Source organism: Podarcis tiliguerta (assembly GCF_965153285.1).
Source record: "Podarcis tiliguerta genome assembly, chromosome: 4".
Lineage (NCBI taxonomy): Eukaryota > Metazoa > Chordata > Lepidosauria > Squamata > Lacertidae > Podarcis > Podarcis tiliguerta.
In genome coordinates, this window is record NC_139537.1 from 81,234,184 (window position 1) to 81,255,068 (window position 20,885).

The 20,885-nt window shown below is 42.2% G+C and overlaps 1 protein-coding gene across 1 annotated transcript in view; it reads right to left on the minus strand.

Moving 5' to 3' along the window:
- Positions 1-20,885, minus strand: part of UBAC2 (UBA domain containing 2) — a 78,191-nt gene that overhangs the window by 12,396 nt on the left and 44,910 nt on the right. The window contains exons 5-6 of the mRNA XM_083438047.1: positions 16,078-16,201; positions 14,284-14,331 (exon numbers count right to left, since the gene is read on the minus strand). Coding sequence (XP_083294173.1) covers positions 14,284-14,331; positions 16,078-16,201 — 172 coding nt within the window. The remainder of the gene's footprint in view (positions 1-14,283; positions 14,332-16,077; positions 16,202-20,885) is intronic.

The window sequence follows — 20,885 nt, forward strand, 5'->3', positions numbered from 1 at the left end:
AAATGTGGGCAGGCAAGATGAGAAACTAGGAGGGAAGTTAAGTTATCTATTCTACAGCAGACTCTCCTTGGGAACTTCACAAGGAAAATGTTTACAAATGGCACAAATCACCCATTTCTCTATGCAAACACAAGAAGAGGCCCCACTTGCTCTAGAAAAGGTAATTTTCCTCCATCTAAGTCATAACTGTTTAATCATTACAACATAGCAAAGAAATAAGTTACATCATCTAACAGGTTAATATTGCTTGTCCAAAATAATAAATTTATGCCTGGTTTTTACGACAATTACATTATTTTATTATCTTAAATCAGACGGATGTTTTTAGAAACTAATACATGCCTCAAGAATATTTTGGGGGGATGAAAAGGGTATAGGAAATGGCAGATATAGATGGGAAAATTTCAAGTCAGGGTGGCAGTTTATTTACCTGCTGAAACTTCAAGCAATTCAAAGATTGGCCCCTCTTCGGCAATATCACCATTGCTTATGTGTCATGGGTATTCAGCATAAGTTTTTTTCTGCTTGGAACTGTAACTAAGCTACCCACTTGGCCAGATGCGTGGATATTTGCCTCAAGAAAATTGAAACATTGGTATTGGCAAAAGGGCCAGGATCTTTTGTTAAGCAAGTGCCTTAACTGTCCTGCTTTAGGACAGGAAAGTCTGTTTTCTCCCGGAACAAATACTATAAGGGTAGAGATGAACAGCCTCTTTCTTCCACTCAATTTGTCCATGTGTAAGATGCAACCAGCACAAGAGCAGCATGCATTTTTCTTTTCTTAGAAGAGATATGATCTTACACATATAGCACATTGTGGGGAGAGGCATAGCTCGTGTCTGAGACAGTGTTCATTTCCTCCTTGGAGTCTAATGTGGCATGATGAAGATGCATCACATTCACTCCCAACTCTGCTTTGGTAAAAAGAGAAAATAATCGCAGTGTGTGTGTGTGTGTGTGTGTGTGTGTTGATGTTGCCTAAGATCCACCAGTTAGCTATCCCTGTAGGAAACTAAGAGAGCTATTTAACTGTCACATATGCTGATACCGTGCAACATCAGTACAGATGTATCTATACTGGTATAAAATGTCTTAAAACCACAAAAGGAGATGGTGCATTATACCTATTTCCATTTGCCCTATCAAGCATTTATGCGTATTTAGTGGTGTTTGACTTGCTTTTTTACTTTCTTTGACACTCAGAACTTCCTCTTCTGCTAGTTTGTAAGTTATCACCTGAGAAGCTAAACACAGGCAAATTCAAGCTGTTTTTCTTTCTATAAAAAAAACTGTTTTTCTTCTGACTTAAAAATAAGATGGACTGTGTGAAGATCTTTTTACAATACAATTGCTTTCTAAATGAACTCTATTACAGCATTATCCTGGAATCTTAATGCACAAACTAAAAAGGTTGCAAGGATATATATTTACGCAAGAGCCTAACCAATTAATTAGTCAGCAAGCTAAATGAGGTGGAGTCATATTTTGTATTCTCTCCAGGGTTTACTTACTGTATTTTTTGCTCTATAAGACTCACTTTTTCCCTCCTAAAAAGTAAGGGGAAATGTGTGTGCGTCTAATGGAGCGAATGCAGGCTGCGCAGCTATCCCAGAAGCCAGAACAGCAAGAGGGATCGCTGCTTTCACTGTGCAGCGATCCCTCTTGCTGTTCTGGCTTCTGAGATTCAGAATATTTTTTTTCTTGTTTTCCTCCTCCAAAAACTAGGTGCGTCTTGTGGTCTGGTGCGTCTTATAGAGCGAAAAATACAGTATGTTTTTAAAGAGTAGCTAAACTGTCCTAGAGCAGAGATCAATATTGTTATGGTGTAAGCAGAGGACCCTTCGCATTGTGCATAGAATCTGGCACATGATTTTAACAAGCCTCTTCTTTTTCCCTTGGATTAGCATTGTCAAATGTCCTCATTTGAAAGACACATCGCTGTCTAGTGGTCTGCACCCTCCCATCGCAACACTAAACCACAAAGAAAAAAAGGAAGTGGCTGTGGCTTTGTTTTCACTTCCGATAAATCAAACAGACATTCTGTGCTGACTTGCTATAGGACAGAGGTGCCCATTTGCACTCCTTTTGCTTAAATGGAAGATTTAACAATTCAGCTAGAATCATCCACATTCCACCGAGCGTGAAAAAGGGAAGAAGTAATGAATGACAGCCAAAACCCGTTGCCAGGCATGTGAAACAAGACTGTCCCATCATTTTGTTCGGCCTTCTTCCCTTTGCCTTCTGTGAGCAAACGTCAGGAAGCCAAGGGACAATTTCATTACTCTAAGTTTCCAGCACATTCATCATGACTCACAAACACTTTCCAGTTTAGGATAGTACTTAAGCAACACCATATTGGCCCCAACAAAAGTTCTGCAGTACAGCTAATTTGAAAACAAGTGCTGTTTTGAAATACTGACTACCGATGTGAAATCAAAGGCCGGCATATGGCTCAAGGGGCAGGTGGACTCCAGATGTTTTGGGACTACAACTCCCATCATCCCTAGCTAACAGGGCCAGCGGTCAGGGATGATGGGAATTGTAGTCCCAAAACATCTGGAGGGCTGAGGTTGCCTCTGCCTCCTCCAGAACAAAACCTCCTCACACTTTACATTTCAACCTGAGTCCCTACCTAACTCCCAACCTCTCCAACCAACACCTCCCACTCAACTCAACTTAACTCACTCTCTCCCTCCAAAGCCTCTCCTTTTAAACTTTCCCTCCTGGAACCACAGCCAATCAGAGGCTGCAGTTCTTTAACCATTTGCTGGCAGGAGATAAAAGTAAAAAGCCCTATGCCTGGGCTAAGGGTAAGGTAAAGGTAAAGGTACCCCTGCCCATATGGGCCAGTCTTGACAGACTCTAGGGTTGTGCGCCCATCTCACTCAAAGAGGCCGAGGGCCAGCGCTGTCCGAAGACACTTCCGGGTCACGTGGCCAGCGTGACATCACTGCTCTGGCGAGCCAGAGCCGCACACGGAAACGCCGTTTACCTTCCCGCAAGTAAGCGGTCCCTATTTATCTACTTGCACCCAGGAGTGCTTTCGAACTGCTAGGTTGGCAGGCGCTGGGACCGAGCAACGGGAGCGCACCCCGCAGTGGGGATTCGAACTGCCGACCTTTCGATCGGCAAGCCCTAGGCACTGAGGCTTTAACCCACAGCGCCACCCGCGTCCCGGGCTAAGGGTACAGGTCCTCTTATGAATCTGTAGCTGAACAGGAAACAGAGAGCAGGAATAAATCAGCAGTAGTCACAATGGAAACATGCAAAAAGGATTTGTATTGGGACTGGCCCGTTTAACTTGCTTATAAAATGGTGTTGAGTTGAGCAGGGGTGAGCAGTGCGGTTTGCTGATGACCTCAAATGATTCAAGGTGGAAAGAAAAAGGCGACTGCCGAGATTCCCAAAATGATTCAAAAAAATTCCGAGATTCCCAAAATAGTTCAAAGTAAGAGTACAACGAAATACAGTGGGGCAAATATCCTAACTTTGTATGTACACTAATGGAGTCTGAGCTGATGGTGACCAACAAGGAAACCGACCTTGGTTGTCCTGGGTGAGTAGCCAAAAAATCAAATCACAGCAGCTGCGAATAATGTGAATCCCACCCTAGCATTAGCAAAGCGACTAAAAATGAAACTCCCAATACCACAATGCCTTTATACCAGGAGTGGCAAACCTCTGGCCTAAGGGCCAGATGTATCCTGCAGCTCCGCCCAACATCTGGCTTGTAGTCTCTTCCCCTTGCCCCCTCCCCACAACTAAATTAAGCTTTAAAAAAAGCTTCCATTGGTGCCAGTGGCAGGATTATTAAAAGTCTCACTGCAGCTGGGGTGGATCTTTCAGGGGTGTCACAGGTAGGGAGGGGGGGCTTAACCCTCCACCCGGTGCACCATCAGTTTGTCAGTCATATTTTTTTTGTTTGCAGTACAATATCACTCACTCCCCACTCCTCAAAACCCCCGGACAATTCAAGAGCAAGTTAAATATAAATGTTCAGAAAAGCCAAGTTCTCAGAACTTCAAAATGTCAAGTTCCCCAAATCATTTAGGTTAAAAAGTCCCATGGCAGTTGAAACTGTTTAAGATTTTTAAAGTAGTTCATAACTATCTTGATGCAGCTAATGCATATAAAGTGAGCCTTGTCTATGTCACCCAGCAGCTATTTAATTCCCAAAGCATCTGACCTCCTAAATTATTATGAAATGGACAGATCAATCTATCCATAGTTGGTTACAGAAAGAGTAATGCAGAATATATTACACAATATCTTCAGTCTGGCCTGATCTGCCTACAGAAAGGTGGTCCCGTCAGATATTTTGTGGGCATAGTTTGAAATATAAGCTGAGTAAATGCATGCCCTAACAAGGGGTGGGGGAGTTAATTTCTGCAGATAAACAGTTTATTTATGGCCAGATTTAATTTTAATATTCCAAACTGAAGGCTAAGAATCTTTCATATAGTCAAAGCTCATTTTGGAAACTTCAGCAAAAATTACACCACAGATCTTATGGCCAGAAATGTCCAAAGATTACATTTGAAATGGAATAACTTGACAACAAATGATCACCTCGCCTACAAAACACAGTTTTCCTAAATATTGCTAAATTAGCAAAAAAAATTAATGGAGAATAAGGATATCAATGGCTACTAGTTATGATTGCTATAGTCTAGCTCCAGGACCAGAAACAGTATGTCTCTGAATACCAGTCACTCAAGCACAACATTAGAAGGCAATTGCCAGATCAAGGGTTTCCCACAGTCAACAGTTTGACCACTGTAGGAAACAGAATGGTGAACTAGACAGACTTTGATATGATCTGGCAGCATTTCTGAAATCTAGATCTCAATGTTGGACAAAAGACTAATCTTTCCACTACCTAGTAATCTTTGCACAGAACGGAGCACAATCAAAAATGCAATCCGACTTTCTTTTTTTAAACTTTTTATTTTAGAATGCATTACATACACACATGCAGCAAAATAATGAGGAAATGGAAATATAAAGGGAGTGGAGTAAAGGACATCATTCAGTTTAACGTGCAATAAATAATGAATTAAAGTCCACAATACAACTTGTCCCTCCTATTTCAGAAGCTGCATGTGTCACATTTTTCAAGCTCAGCAACCCAACCTATTTTGTAGATAGTTCTCGTGGCTTAAAACAAGAGGGAAACTTTTACTCTATGACAGTTAATAGCTGTAGTCACTAACAAAGGCTGCCAAGGGTAGCTTGAAAAAGGAGTGCAGAATGGCAAATAGATTCATTTTTTTCTATATTCTATGGTTTTGTCAAAGGAGTGCCATGTGCATAACAATGTCAACATTAACATTGACATGGTATTCATTCATTCATTCATTCATTCACTCAATTTGCATCCCACCTTCCCCCCTCAGAACAGGCTGCTATCCGCAGCTCTCCCACCTCTTGCAGAGAGCTGCCTGCACCCAGAAGCCTGGGGCGCGCTGAGCTCAGTGCCCCCGAGGCTTCGGGCTTCACGTGGCTCTCCGCAAGCCGTGGGAGAGCTGCGGACAGCAGCCTGTTCTGGGGGCTGGGGTCGGGGGAAGCTCCCCCGCCCCAGCCCCGCGCCTGGGGGGAAATAATCCCCCCCCCTTTATTTCCCCCCCAAAAAACTAGGTGCACCCTATGGGCCGAAAAATAAATATTATAAAAAATGGTTACAGTGTATCTCTGCCATCAGATGCCTTAGTAAAACAAATGTTTTTAAATTGATCTTGAAAGTTAATCATGAGGGAGACAGATGCACCTTACTAGGAAAGATATTCCACAAAGGGGGAGCCAACACTGAAAAGGTCCTTATTTGAAGGCCGCTTTCCAGTTTTTGTAAATATAATGAATTGGATCCAAAGATCCCTCAGTCAAAAGGAAGGAACCTTTGTATCCAATACGACGTATTTTTGGAATTGGTAATAAACACTGAAAGGAAGCACAGCTGGACTTCAATGTAAAACTTGCCAAGTCTGCACTAAATAAAAGTTTCATAAACATTTGAAAATAAATTAAAATTCTCTAGTGAAGTTACCCACTCTCTAACAAAAGTAAGGCTGCACACTGAGGCCAAAAATCCTTTAGCAATGAAAGACCTCCCAAGATAGCTCATTCAGAAGAGTATGAGACACTACAATCTCAGGGTTGTTGGTTAGAGCCCCACATTGGGCAAAAGATTCCTGCATTGCAGTGGTCTGGACTAGATGACTCTTATGGTCCCTTCCAACTCTACAATTCTATAATTCCAAGACCTTCAAGCTTCAAACACAGTTCTTAAAAGGCGACCCTGTGGCTTACAGCAACTAAGTTCATCCTTCCTCAGCCTCCCAAGGGTGACCCTATATAGGGAAGCTTATTCAAATATCAATGGATGACATTTTGCCCATGGATGCATTCCTCCAAACTTAAGAAAGTTGCGTATTACGTCACCAGCCTAAGCTTATGGGATAGAGCATGGAAAAAATGTTACAGAGTGCTGGAATTAACCCTACCATCTGGGATTCAGATTTTATGTTGTAGTACATTTTCTGCATCGGCAGGAGGTTTGGCTGGTTGACCTCTGAGCTCCCCTTCAGCTCTATGAGTAGCACAGACAATGATTCACTTAAGGATTATGCAGTATTAGCTTTTTGCAAATTTACAAGTAGGGTACAATATCAATTTGAGGTCCATGAATTTTCAAATGAAGACGAATTATCCTTTGAAAATGCAAATCGCACAATGCGTTTTGGAAATGAGTGTCAGGTCTGTCGAAGTCTGCCATTCTAACTGCAGAAACAGCAACTTGAATGTCTAGGCGACTGATAAAGCAATCACTACCTTACTCACCTCTGATTGCTGGTACTTCTTGTTCTGTGGTTTGCTGACAAAACATGAGAACAAAACAAGAGTCCTATGCTTTCAAACAGACTTCCAACTAAATAAAGGTGACAGACAAGGGATACTGAAAGAAAAACCAGTCAAGGAAGTTGGAGGCAAGTATTTAAATTCCACTTTAAATATCTGGCGGTTTTGTAAGAACCCAAAGAATGCCAACTTTTATTTTAAAATATTTCTATTCATCATGCTACATTTTCACATGGTAAAAAGTAACACAGAATCATCTAATGAAGGACAGCTCTAAGACCACTTTGCATCAGTTGGATCTGCATGGCAATGTAGGCAGCTCCAAACATTAAAAAGTCCACTTCTTCTGATATCCACAACTGAAATGCCATTTTGCTGCATATTTATGCTACATAAAAATGTCCCTACAGCTGTGACTTGGGGCAGCCTGGGACTGATTCCCACAATGAGAAAATAACCATTATCAGAAGAAACCTTAAAAAACCTGACCCCAAGAAGGATTTCTCAAATGCAGCCACTTTTATAAAGAGAGCATGTTGAATCTAGAGCAGCCTGAAAATGAATACACAGGATAGGGCAAACAGGTGAGCATTTAGAGTATTCTGTATTGATGATTAGCAAGGACAAGTATTTTAGAAAAGGCATTTTTCATTCTCTTGCAAAGATTTTATGAAATATATCAGTACAAGAAGGGAAGACTGTCAAGCATCTAACTACTTATGTACTCTTGCCAAAGTGTACATTAGAGTATAGCTTGAAGTCATGCCAAACGCACAGTGCAATTCAATTCATGTGCTTTTGTCTTCCACATACAGGAAGCGACATCTGTCAAAGGATGTCAAGGAAGACTGTTTCCCCTCATCTGTCCAAATAATCAGTGTAAGCATTTCTTTGTTTCAAAAACAGAAATGAAAGCCTCAGTTTTCCTGCCCATTATTCCAAAAATATCAGCTATCAACCAGCCACACAAAGGAAAACAAGTCGTCTTGGCCTAATATGGGCTAAACGACTATATTATAAGAGACTAAAAATAAGCTACTTAAAGCATAAGCTTTATTTGTAGTCTAATGCAGAGATGAATACAAATGCTAAATTAAACAAAGGAAACTGTATTAAACATAACGTCTGAAAAGCTAAGTCTGAAAAGCTAAATGACAACCCTGTTACCACTGGCTTGCGCTCATGCCTATGAACCATGAGCCAGACTCCTGGATATATTTAGATTTGCCTGCATTGTGTGCGTAAGTCTACTTCCCAGTCCCAGTCCATTGTAAACAAGATGAAAGAAATGGAGTAGCATTCACAGGTCCTATCCACTAACGTCAGCTGTCAACTTTTACAATATTGTGACCTGAAGTAAGGTGAATTTGGTATGACCTTAGAGGCAGAATGTTGCAAATCATAAATGGTTCAGGGTTGGTAAAGTCAACTTCAGGGTTTTGTATTTGTTTTTAATGGAAATGTGGAATGATAAAAGTTTTACATACAGCAGAACCAAGCTAGCAACTGGCTAGGCTAAATTCAGCTTGCTAAGAGGTGTTTTCTTCTCTCCTCATCCCCACAGATGCAAGTTAACTGGAAAATGAGGAACATGGAGGAATGACACCTGTGGCAATGGGAGCAGGAAGAAAAGGGGCTAGGGCTATTATCTTGCCACACCCAATCATCTGGCAAACTAGGTGTTAACCAGACCTCTTAACTTCTAAATTTACAAACTGTGGAGCACACCCCATGGATGCATGTATCTGGGACAAGACAAAGTGTGTGCAAGGTTTCTGAGAGGAAGAGGATCTCCTTAGTCAAGGTTAGGCATTGCTGTCTCTAAGGGAGACAGACCTGGCCTAAAATACAGATTGGGTTAGGGTGATGAAGTTTCAAGGAGAGGATCATACCTTAACTTTTTCTCCAACCCCTAGCTTGACATTGCAGCTATCACTTACTCCAGGCATAGGCAAACTCAGCCCTCCAGATGTTTTGAGACTACAATTCCCATCATCCCTGACCACTGGTCCTGTTAGCTAGGCATGATGGGAGTTGTAGCCCCAAAACATCTGGAGGTTTGCCTATGCCTGATTTACTCTGTGCTTTGGAAACATTTTCTGCCATATATAAAAGTGTGTGCCTGAAAGTAAGTGCAAGGATCACTATATCATACATCTAACAGCTAACTAGCACTGAGCTGTGGGGTCCAGAAAGGGCTGCTGGTTAGAAGGCTTTGTGTTCAAAATGTCTGATAAACAGAGCTTCAGCTACAATATCCCAAATTGAAAATTTGCAGAAATTGTAGATGGAACATCCCTTACCAGCTTTTTGGATGTTAAGATCTGCAAAGGGTCTCTCTCTCCTTTCAGAAGTGCAGGGAATGGCACCCCAGACAAAGGCTTTCTCCCTTGAAGCTAACTTGTGGAAGTCCCTCTCCAAAGAGGTGCACATAGCAGCCTCATTGTACCACCTCTGTTGCATGTTGAAGATGTACCTCTTAACACTAGCCTTTCTTTGACAGCACAGGTCCCAATTTGGCCTGTGAGGCAATTTCCCTCAAACTCACCCACCCACCTGCCCCACAAGTGGTCTGGGGAATCAGCTGACGAATGGTGACTTCAACCTTGCTAGATTGGCTGTGTGGCTGAGTTCCTTGAGCTCTGCAGAAAGCAGCTTTGCTAGCCCTATCCTCAGTGTTTTGCCAAGCATGAGGTAGGCCCTGTCTAATTCATTTTATGGGCAAGATATTCAAGGGCATTCTGGCAGCTTGATCCAGTATTCCTGGAGGAAACCATTTATCTTGATCCCTTTTCAATCTGATTTCCACCCTGGTTATAGACGGAAATTGCCTTGGTATCCTAGTGGATAACCTGCACCAAAAGATGGATGGTAAGAGTATGAATCTGTCGGTTGACCTGTATCTCTAATCAACATTCAATACCACCAGCCACAGTATTTGTCCGAGCCAACTATGCAGTGTGACTTTATTCCTGGAGGGCAGACTCTAGAAAGCAGAGTTGGAGGACTGCTATTGGGCTATGGGTCCATCTCATCCCCAGTGCTTTCTAAGATCTACATCTGGGGTGGAGGACTTCTGGACCTAGAAATACTGCTGGACTCCAACTCACTTCAGGTCCCACCAGCAAAGCTAATGTTTGGAGATGATGTGAGTTATGGAGGGCCGAAAGAGAGCCACCCCTGATCTATGGAAACATCTGGAGCTTGGGTGATCATCAATATTGCTTTCGCTTTTTCATTCAGGTTGTAGGGAGTCAGCGGAAAGTCTCAATGAGTATTCATTATGGTGCATCAAGGTGCATACATGGAAACATAACCCAGACAAAAGAAATGCTGGACAGCGAATCAGTCTATCCAGAGACAGGTGTACATTTTGTTTCAGGTGATGACTCCCATTTCCTTTCAAAGAAGTTAGTGCTGATCACTTTGAAAGGAAAAAGATCTGATAATTACAAACACTGAAACACAGTGCAGTTTGCAAAGTGGAAGTGTTTTACTACAGGTGTGAGGCAACTGCCCCCACTCCACTCCCACAGAAATAAAATTAAAAAAAAAAAATACCTGCTGCAAGATTTCAATGAAGACATGTGAGCTGAAACCCAAATATAGATTCTATTTTTGGACAGTTTGCATTTAGTGATGCATGCAACTTACATATATTATTTTAAAGAACACTTTATATAGCTTGAAAGGGGAAGTAAAGAGTGGAAGAAATTAAATCTAGTTCCAAGGTAATGATGACAGAGCTGGAGAATGACTACAGCATAAGCCCACCCATTTTGTTAAAAGCTTGCATTTTACTAGGAATCGTGCCCTTGTAGACCACTTTTCACCATACTGGTTCCCATCACTTCAACAGGGAACAGGAAAAAATGTGAGTATTTGCAGCAAAACTGCCCTCCACACTAACACTAAATGATCTGATTCACCTTCAAATTATCAAGATATTCCAGGGGGAGCAATGCGTCTCGGTGCGCCAAGTGCACAGAAACTCACCGCATCCCAACCCCATGTCCGGCAGTGGGAAGACTCCATGAGTACACAAAGGTCCATGTCGAAGAAGTTCACTTTAATCCAGAAGAAGGCTTGGAGGACTCACACACCTCAAGGCTCCCTTCTTAGGTGTGAAATGCAAGTGCCTATTGCGGCTTACCAACTGTTTGTGGTTGTCATGTGTTGGCTTAATCCTTCCTTGTTTACTGACCTGCCTGTGCATATTTTGTAGATACAAGCAGCACTTTTTGCTCATGCACAATATACACAAATGATGCCCTGTGGTTGTGTGTTTAGGAATAAAATGTGCATAAAATGCAGTCTTTGAGGTAATGGTGGAGATTTGAACCCAAGTTCTAATTAAATAATCTGTGTGTTGGGGGGGGGTGCTATTGTTTTTGTTTGTTACTATGTTATGTATTTTTGTGTATTTATATTGTAAATCACCCTGTGGTCTTCAGATGGCCGCAATCATGAATTTACGTAACTAAATGTATACGTATAGATTTAAAAATCTGAGCATACAGTGCACTAACCTAGCAATGGTCACTATAACTATCATAGGATACAGCTTACAGATCTATCACCCTCCATCTTCATGCAACCCTGTATTGTCCAATTAAAAAGTAGCTAAGTATAACTTCAGTCATTGCCATCTTTGGCAATTACTGTTCTGTTTTGATTCAAACCTGGCGGGGGAGAACAACTTTCATTTGAAAATTAGTGTTATAGAGAACAGACCATCAGAAATGCTGTGGGGAAAAACAAGTATGTGAAAACCTTATTTTGCGTGGTTTTAATTTTTTCTATAGGGACGCGGGTGGCGCTGTGGGTAAAACCTCAGCGCCTAGGACTTGCCGATCGCATGGTCAGCGGTTCGAATCCCCGCGGCGGGGTGAGCTCCCGTCGTTCGGTCCCAGCTCCTGCCCACCTAGCAGTTCGAAAGCACCCTTAAGTGCAAGTAGATAAATAGGTACCGCTTTATAACGGGAAGGTAAACGGCGTTTCCATGTGCTGCTCTGGTGCCGGTTCGCCAGAGCAGCTTCGTCACGCTGGCCACGTGACCCGGAAGTGTCTGCGGACAGCGCTGGCTCCCGGCCTCTAGAGTGAGATGAGCACACAACCCTAGAGTCTGTCAAGACTGGCCCGTACGGGCAGGGGTACCTTTACCTTAGTTTTTTCTATGGAGTTTTAGGCTGCTCTTTTGTCTTTCGTTTTTGTTAGTGGTATTTTAAACATTCAGTATCCTTCTGTTTTAATTTATCTCACAGCTGTATGACAACCATAGAATTGCAGAGTTTGAAGAGACCATCAAAGCCAACTACCTGCATTGGAGGAATATACAGCTGTTCCATATGGGGATCAAACCTATAACCTTGGCATTATCAGCACCATGCTCTAACAACTGAGCTATCCAGTGGTGCCAGCAAATTCTAAATTGTGCACAAGTAAATTGTGTACTTGATTATGTTAGCTGCCTGGAAACCTCAATGAAGGGTAGGATATAATTACTCAAATAAAAATCTACAAACCTCCCATATTATCGCTTCTTCTGTTGTGATTATTAGACTTCTCTTATCAAAAAGGAAGCAACCGGCTACAGAATTTAAAATACAACACAACACTGAACTTATGATCCAATCTTTACTGGTCACAAAAAAACCGTCACTCATGTGATACGGAAAAATATAAACGAGATAGAAAATGTTTCCTATCACTACAGTCTAAGGGACTTTCCAGATTATTCTTTTTGTGCTGAGTGAACCTGAATGGCCAAATCCCAATCCTATGCAGCTTACTTGGAAGCATTCAGTGGAACTTCCATTGTAACTTACTTCATTTCCATGTATCCAGCCAATATCCAGGGAAAATTGTGTTTCTCTCCCCCCCCCCACCCAGAACCAAAGCAAAATGCTCAAATGTGTACATCAAAGGTACTGTACCTAGTTACTCTTGATTACAGTGGTGCCTCGCAAGACGAAATTAATTAGTTCTGCGAGTTTTTTCGTCTTGTGAATTTTTCGTCTTGCGAAGCACGGATATGCATTGACGGTTTCCCATAGGAATGCATTGACGGTTTTAAGAAAAAGGCGCAAGATGTTTTCATCTTGTGAAGCAAGCCCATAGGGAAATTCATCTTGCGAAGCAACTCAAAAAACAAAAAACTCTTTCGTCTTGCGAGTTTTTCGTCTTGCGAGGCATTCGTCTTGTGAGGTACCACTGTAGAGTTTGCCATGGTCATCTAATGGGCACTGCCCATGACACAACTGGTAGTAAGTGACACAAGCCATTTTTGCCACATTTGGACATAGCGTTTACCCAGCCTCCCCAAGTCTGGTGCCCTTCCGATGTTTCGGACTGTAATTCCTATCAACACCAGCCAGCATGGCCAATGGTTGATGGGGTGGTAAGAGCTATAATCCAGGAACATCTGGAGGCTACCAAGTCTAGAAAGAACTGCGCTAAGTCTTAGCGCCGAGGGCCTTCTGGCGGTTCCCTCACTGCGAGATGTGAGATTACAGGGAACCAGGAAGAGCGCCTTCTCGGTAGTGGCGCCTGCCCTGTGGAATGCCCTCCCAGCAGATGTCAAGGCAATAAAGAACTATTTTCCTTTTAAAAGACAACTGAAGGTGGCCCTGTTTAGGAAATTTTTTAATGTCTGATGCTGTCTTGTTTTTAATATTTGGTTGGAAGCTGCCCAGAGTGGCTGGGGAAACCCAGCCAATGGGCAGGGTATAAATTATTATTATTATTACTATTACTACTATTATTATTATTATTATTATTATTATATTTTTTTAACCGTGGTTTGTTGAACAAGCCAGCATCAAACACAGAGCTATTCAAACAACCCAGTTTGTTGCCCCAGCTTCCTCTGTGAATATCCAACAACTGCGCCTAACCTTTTGTGTTGCCTAAAAAGGCATCACTCCATGCCCAGTTCACTGGCCAGCTGTAGAATTGGTGCAGGGAACACAAACCCTCTCCTTCTGGGAAATCTCCTGCAGCTCTTGGCAAACCCTGAAGAAGAAACCCTCCTAAAGCATTCCTCCCTTCTATCATTCCTATCATGACAGTCCTCTTTGTAATGGATAAGTACTGACAATGTATAGATTTATAAACTGTATCAAATGCTCTATCAGTTACCACTGGGATTTCTTTTAATTAAATGGAGTGTAGAGTACATGTAATGTAGCAGCCATCTCTCTGTGAAAGCTAGCCTATGTACTGAGCAACGGAGCAAGCTGGAAGGGAAATAACAGGCAAAGTTTATGCGCTGAACCATTTTGGCCACAATTTTTTGTTGTTATTGTTGTTAAGAACGTCAGCTGAATTGAATTTGGTAAAGGCTGTAAATATTAAAAAAGAAAAGTGCACGTGAGTGCTGAAAACTGTTAACTTGTTGTAAAGAAAACAGTAATGAAATACACTTACCAGCCCACTTAAAGCTACAATCCAGATGTAAGACCCAGAAGTTAAAAGCTACAAGACAAAAAAAGCACAGTTTAAAAACGCAACTTTTATTACACAATGCTTTGGTTTACTATTGCTATCAATAAATAATGTAGCAGATATCACAGTAAATCTGTGCGAGTAGGAAAGTGATTGAAACCAAAGGGGATAGAACAAGAAACAAAGCTAGACCACAACCAATGAAAACACCTTGGTGGAAACAATTTGCCAATTAAATCTTTTGGAATATGGTGTTTCAGTAATGGTGCCTGGTTGGTGGTGGGGGTGAGGGGTTGAGTCCAATTGCGTATATAAAAAGGAGAGGGAGAATACAGTTGAAAAACCATGCACCAATCTGCTGACGATTGTTGTGCTGCAAAGTGCAACTGGATCTGACCCTTTTTTCTTCAGAATTTACTTCTACAGGCAAAGATGGACTTAATGACTTTTCTTCATTAGACTCCCCATTTCTACTATTTAAAAACAATGGGTAAAATACTTTAAACGGAGAGAAGGGTTGGAAAGGAGATATGAAGTTGCAGAAAGATGAGACACAAGAAGATGCTGAAGCCAGAGAAAGAAGTATTTAAAAGGAAACGGTTGTGTACATAGTGCAGGAGAAGCAGAAATGAGTAATGACCTGACAGTGGCATATTCATTCCCCTTCTTCTGCAAAATGTTAATAAAAAAAACCAACCCCAAAATGAACATGGAACAGATGAATAAAAAACTGGCAATTTCCACTGTATTTATTTTATAAATTATGCTACTGTTATGTGCATAATATTTTTTTAACAAGTCTTGCCACTGAATTCTGACAAAACTGCTTCAATGTGTGCCATATGTTGGACAGGCATTTAGTCGGCACGAGAAAAGCACATTCAAATGACAAAACCACATAATCGAGCAAAATCTCTGTTGCACATGGTGAAGTTTTTAACGGCACACCTACCGGTTTGTCATGATAAGAAAGGAAAGGAAAGGAAAGCACACCAAGTATAACTGAAGCTGAGATAAACATCTAGACTGGATGCTAGCAGTTATCGCCTTACTTGTAAGATAAAAATGATCAAAATAACAGACTTTGCAGAGCATGTACTTTATTTTCCTCTGTTATTAGGAATAGCGAATGGCTGTGTCAGCAGAGCCAGGTTTGAGGCTATACTCAAGGGATGCATTTCTACTTTAAGATTCCAAACATCAGCATCTGAGCTGAAGTTATTATTATATTAAGCAGAATGCGCTGCTCTGTTAACTATTCAGAAGACAGAGACTTTGCATCATATACCAGGCCTAGCCGACCTAGGTCCCTAGGACTCCCAGTTCAAGGCCCAGGGGCTCCAGTAGCCTCCTGTTTTCTTAACATGTTTCAAATACTCATTTTTAAACTCCAAGGAGAACCATCTCACCCTACCTAATCAATAAAATTTTGTCAATGGGAAATACTAGACATGCAGAAAGTGGGCTGTTATCCACTGACAGCTATGGAAAAGGGAGAAACAATGGACACTCACTGAATTCCATTTTCCACAAGGTCTCTGGATTACTGTCACTAACATTTGCAAAATTAGTAAGCACTTCAGGTTCATCATGCAACTCCATGCACTGCAGCATTAATTGAAAAGTTCCCAATTCAAACAACTCTATTGTGTCTTCGGACTAAATACTTGGAAACAGAGTACATAATACAGGGGAGTTCTGGAAAACACTGCAAGGAAATGAAAGTTGCTGCACTGCTAAGTAAATGAAAAGCAAGCAAATCAATACATACTGTACCTGCAAACCCAATATATAGACCAGTGTCTTGTTTGTGATGGAAAACTGGCCTAGAATTTGTGTCACTTGCACTCTTGGAATGGAGCAATAAAATGGTACAAAAAGAGCAAATACAGGGCCCAAGCTGTTGAGACAAAATACAGTACAAAAATGGGGGGTCAATAGAATTTGTACAAAAAGGCTTCAGCCTCTCTCCCTTGACTGATTTGGAAGTCAAAACATGTCTCTCAGTCTATTAAAAGTGTTAAATGCTGTGCCTATCTTATTTAGAGCAAAAATTCTACGAATGACCAGAGGTTTTCCCCTCCCCCGATTAGAATATGATGACAACAACCCAGAAGGCTGAGAGACCCTTGCCTGCCTCCCATCTACACAACGCTGTAGTCCATCATTAAAACTGCTGTTGCTGGATGAAGAATGATGAACCAGGCCCACTCTCATCTTAGCACCTATCTAGCACGTCAGAGGTGAGGGATTTCACCTGCCTCTTTTCTGCATGATCCATTTTTCTTCATCATACTTGGTTATTTTGAAGAACAACCAAGACAGAAAGTAGGAACTGGCTTTCACAAAAAGACTTGCTTAGAAAACTGTGCTCTATAAAAGCGATAGGGATATATTTCAGTATAATGATGGTAGCATATCTTGAGTAGCTACTTTTACTTAAAGAGCAAACAGCATAATACACATAATATTTCCAGGGGGTGGGGAGGGTGCAGTTTATCAAATTCAAGTAGAAGAAAAGCAAGAAAACAGGAATCTCAAAACTCTGATTCACAGCCCTCTTCAAGACACATCACCACCTATTTAGTGTCTCTGTGAATAATAACATGAAACCATGTGCTTAGAGGTGCAAGACCAAAACACAGAAGTTTTTTATTGCAGCAGGGTCACACCCAGTTATTTTTTTCCGTAGCATTTCTCTGGCTCTCCCACTTTGTTGGACATACACAAGTTACTTTGAGCTACTTTGAGTTATTTTGTTCTCTCTTAAGCACATTCTCCCACAATGACCAAATGTTCTCTTGCCTCATACATTCTCTTAGCATCATTTCCCTCAAAGGAGAGAGAGCAATACTGAGGAGGAAACTGCAGCTGGGTGAGCAAGGAGCCAAATGCTGCTTTTCACAAACCTGGCGACAGGCATTTTCTCCTCGGATGTGCTGCCTCACTGATTTTATCTTTCGTGACTGGCCATGCTCTGTGAGAATAGTGCTACTGCATACTGGTTTTGTGGGAAACCCCTTTGAGACAGGCAGCCATGCTTGTGTACATTTCTTTGCTGATGGGGCTTGAGGCCAAGACTGTGGTGCAACGCATAAAAGAATGTGATCCAGGAAACTGCAGTGCTCATGAACATTTTGTGTGGTCTTAGGCAAGTCACTATTTACAGAAGTATTACTAGCTTTCTAAATGTAAACAAACAAACAAACCATTAAATAGAACACCAACATTTCCTCAAAAGCTAGTAAAGGATGGCTTGAGGCATCCCTCATCTTGGCTTCCTCCTTCAGCTACAACAAGAACCCTCAGAGAGCTGCTACCTCATTTGAAAGAGGTAGCCAGTGGTCTTCTGAAGTCAGCATCAAGTCTCAGGAACTAAAGCCCCCAACAGATGTGCACTACAGTGGTGCCTCGCAAGACGAAATTAATTCGTTCTGCGAGTTTTTTCGTCTTGTGAATTTTTTCGTCTTGCGAAGCACCACTGTGCATTGACGGTTTCCCATAGGAATGCATTGACGGTTTTAAGAAAAAGGCGCAAGACATTTTCGTCTTGCGAAGCAAGCCCATAGGGAAATTTGTCTTGCGAAAAACTCAAAAAACGAAAAACTCTTTCGTCTTGCGAGTTTTTCGTCTTGCAAGGTACCACTGTACTGGTAATCTGTTTTGCTATAAATCAACAGAGCATTGGTCCGGGGAGGCATAAGATCCTCACATCAGAAAATTGTTGGGGAGCTATATTTCTAAGGGCATTAAAAAAAAATTAACATTCTGACACGTGCAATGCAAGTCAGTGTGATGCCCTTGCATGTAAACGGGTTTTTAATATGGAAAATACCAGTATAAACTGAAAATGCAGTCCTATCTAATATGTTTGAAAAAGATAAGAGAGCCCAGTATGTATTCTGTCTGTAACCTATAATTCCATCTATATAAAGCCATGTGTGGTCAGGTCTTTGATAATGAAGATGCACAGGCAAAAAAATTCTCCAGAAGCATCCTAACCATTTAGTTCCTTATTCTCTGTGCTTTTAAGGTTTTGCAACTCTCTATCACAATGCCCATTTCTTGTTAAGTAATATGTTTACTCACAGAAGAGGTTTCACGAGACTGAAAAAACCTAGTCAAAGTGCTTGATGCTGTCTATAATAAAAGTTCAGCCTTGTCTCCATGTACACCAAAATAAGACTATAAGGTTCTGCTGGTTCAGATTAATGGTCTATCTCATCTAGCATCCTGTTTTACAGTGGCAGCTTCAAGCATCTGGGAAGTCTACAAGCAAGCATGAAGGCAACAGCTCCTCCCTATTGTTTGCCTCTTCCTTCAGTCATTAGTATTAACAACTGCATTACCTCTGAACAAAGAGCCTATATTTACAAGTCAGGGTGAATAATCACTGATAGATCTATTATCCCACGAAGCATCTAATGAAGAAGAAGAAGAAGAAGAAGAGTTTGGATTTGATATCCCGCCCTTCACTCCCTTTAAGGAGTCTCAAAGCGGCTAACATTCTCCTTTCCCTTCCTCCCCCACAACAAACACTCTGTGAGGTGAGTGGGGCTGAGAGACTTCAAGGAAGTGTGACTGGCCCAAGGTCACCCAGCAGCTGCATGTGGAGGAGCAGGGAATCGAACCCGGTTCCCCAGATTACAAGACTACCGCTCTCAACCACTACACCACACTGGCAGCAAATTCCTGAGGTTATTTATGCACTGTATGAATAAGCACTTTCTTTGGTCTGTCCTGATCTTACTGTGAAAAGCTGAGTTCTAGTACAATGTTCTAGTACTGAGTTCAGCAAAGAAGAATCTCTCTCTATCCCCTTTCTCCATACTATAAATCTCTATAAACCTCTGTCATGGGTGTAGGATGGGGGGGCGGGCGGTTCGCCCCGGATGTCATCCCTGAGGGGGGGGGTGTGACAAAATCCCGGCTGGGCGTGAGCTCTGAAATGTCAGGACTTTGCAGATAACTTGTGACTCTTTGCGGCATTGACAGTACCCCGGCCTAAATACACATATGTCTTTTCCAGAGGGTTAATGACAGGCTGATGGCTGAATCTTAAGCTACTGTACATTGCATTTACCATCTCTGTGCAATGGAAGGGACATTGCTGGACAGTAATAGTAATATCTGAAAGTACCTGCAATGAAATATAAAGAGTTTGGCTGCACCAACTAATTTTCATGTCCTTTGCATTTGCAGATACTTCAGTAGCTTATCCCATTACCCACACATCTCATGATCCTTGATAGCTGGCACTTCTACTTATAGTGTCTCAGCAGGAAAGTTAGTAACTCACCAGATACTAACTGCAGAAAGTTTGGTGCCTGGTTTCTCTTGCTTAAAAGGACAGAATTCTGTATTATCCATTAGCATGAGCCACCAAGAACATTGCAAAAGGTGAAGAGCTTGTGTCATGCAGTAATAAAGAGGGTGGGATGACAAAATCCCAGCTGGGCGTGAGCGCGGCCACACTGATCGCACCCCCCAGGCATGATCGCCCCCCCCCCCGGGCAGATCGCCCCCCCCCCGGGTGCACAGCACCACTCTGGGTGCCCCGAGTGACTAGCTCCACCACTGGTCACAGGCACTCCCTTGTGCCCTTCGCAAGGAGCCCCTTGCCCCATCCCTTGTATTCTTCTGCTGAGGTGCTCAGAAGAGCTTGCATGCCTTGCACAGTCACAAAGAGCAGTGGAGCAGCAGCCGACCAAGTAAACAGATGGGCTGAGGCCGACCTGGTCAACCCCTGGGTACGTCCCTGGACACAGGGATGGATAATCTTTTTTCAACCCAAGAGTCACCCCGTTTCATGGCCAATGTGCCAGCAACCAAAGGCCACTGATGGGAGAGTAAGAGGCAATGGAGGGCATAGCAATGGACGCAATTCTTCCCTTTGTACAGTAGGCTACATTCCAGTAATAGAAAAATCAGGTGTCTCTACATCATTCAATCTGCCATCCACACACACAAGCGACGTTGTCACAAGACACATGCCAGCCAGGCAAAAACAGTCAAGTGCAGAGCCAAAGTCAGTAAGAGACACTGTTTAGGGATAGAGTACCAGGGACTAGTAAGTGAGATCTGGAGGGCAACATTTTGCTCCTGGGCCTGATGTTTCTAACCCTGGCACTAGTATGTCTCCTTTGCTGCCAATTTTCTCTGAACTAAAAAGCACTAGTGTTTGGTCTTTTACTGTTTTTGAAACCCAGAGCTGCTGATATGAGGTGGGAGGAGAGACTTCATAATGAGGAGAAGGCAATATCTGACAATAGGGTGCCACATCTGTAGTCAAATTATACAATCTATCAGGTTTGAACTCTGTAACATCATTTCTGCTGCGTAAGTACTACTGTGCTAGAAGTTGATGGAGGGTAGAGTGGGGGAAAGGAGTTACTTCAGTCCTGTCTGGAGCTTTGAGACTGTAATTCTTTCCAACAGACAGTGCAAAGGAGACTTTCCCATGATTAGCAGACTTCCCCATCATCCCTGATCACATGGTATATGTATCAATGGTGGGGAGTCAAATGTTGAATGCACGTCAAAACTGAACATATTAGGGAAGGGTAAAACTGTATGGAAAAGCA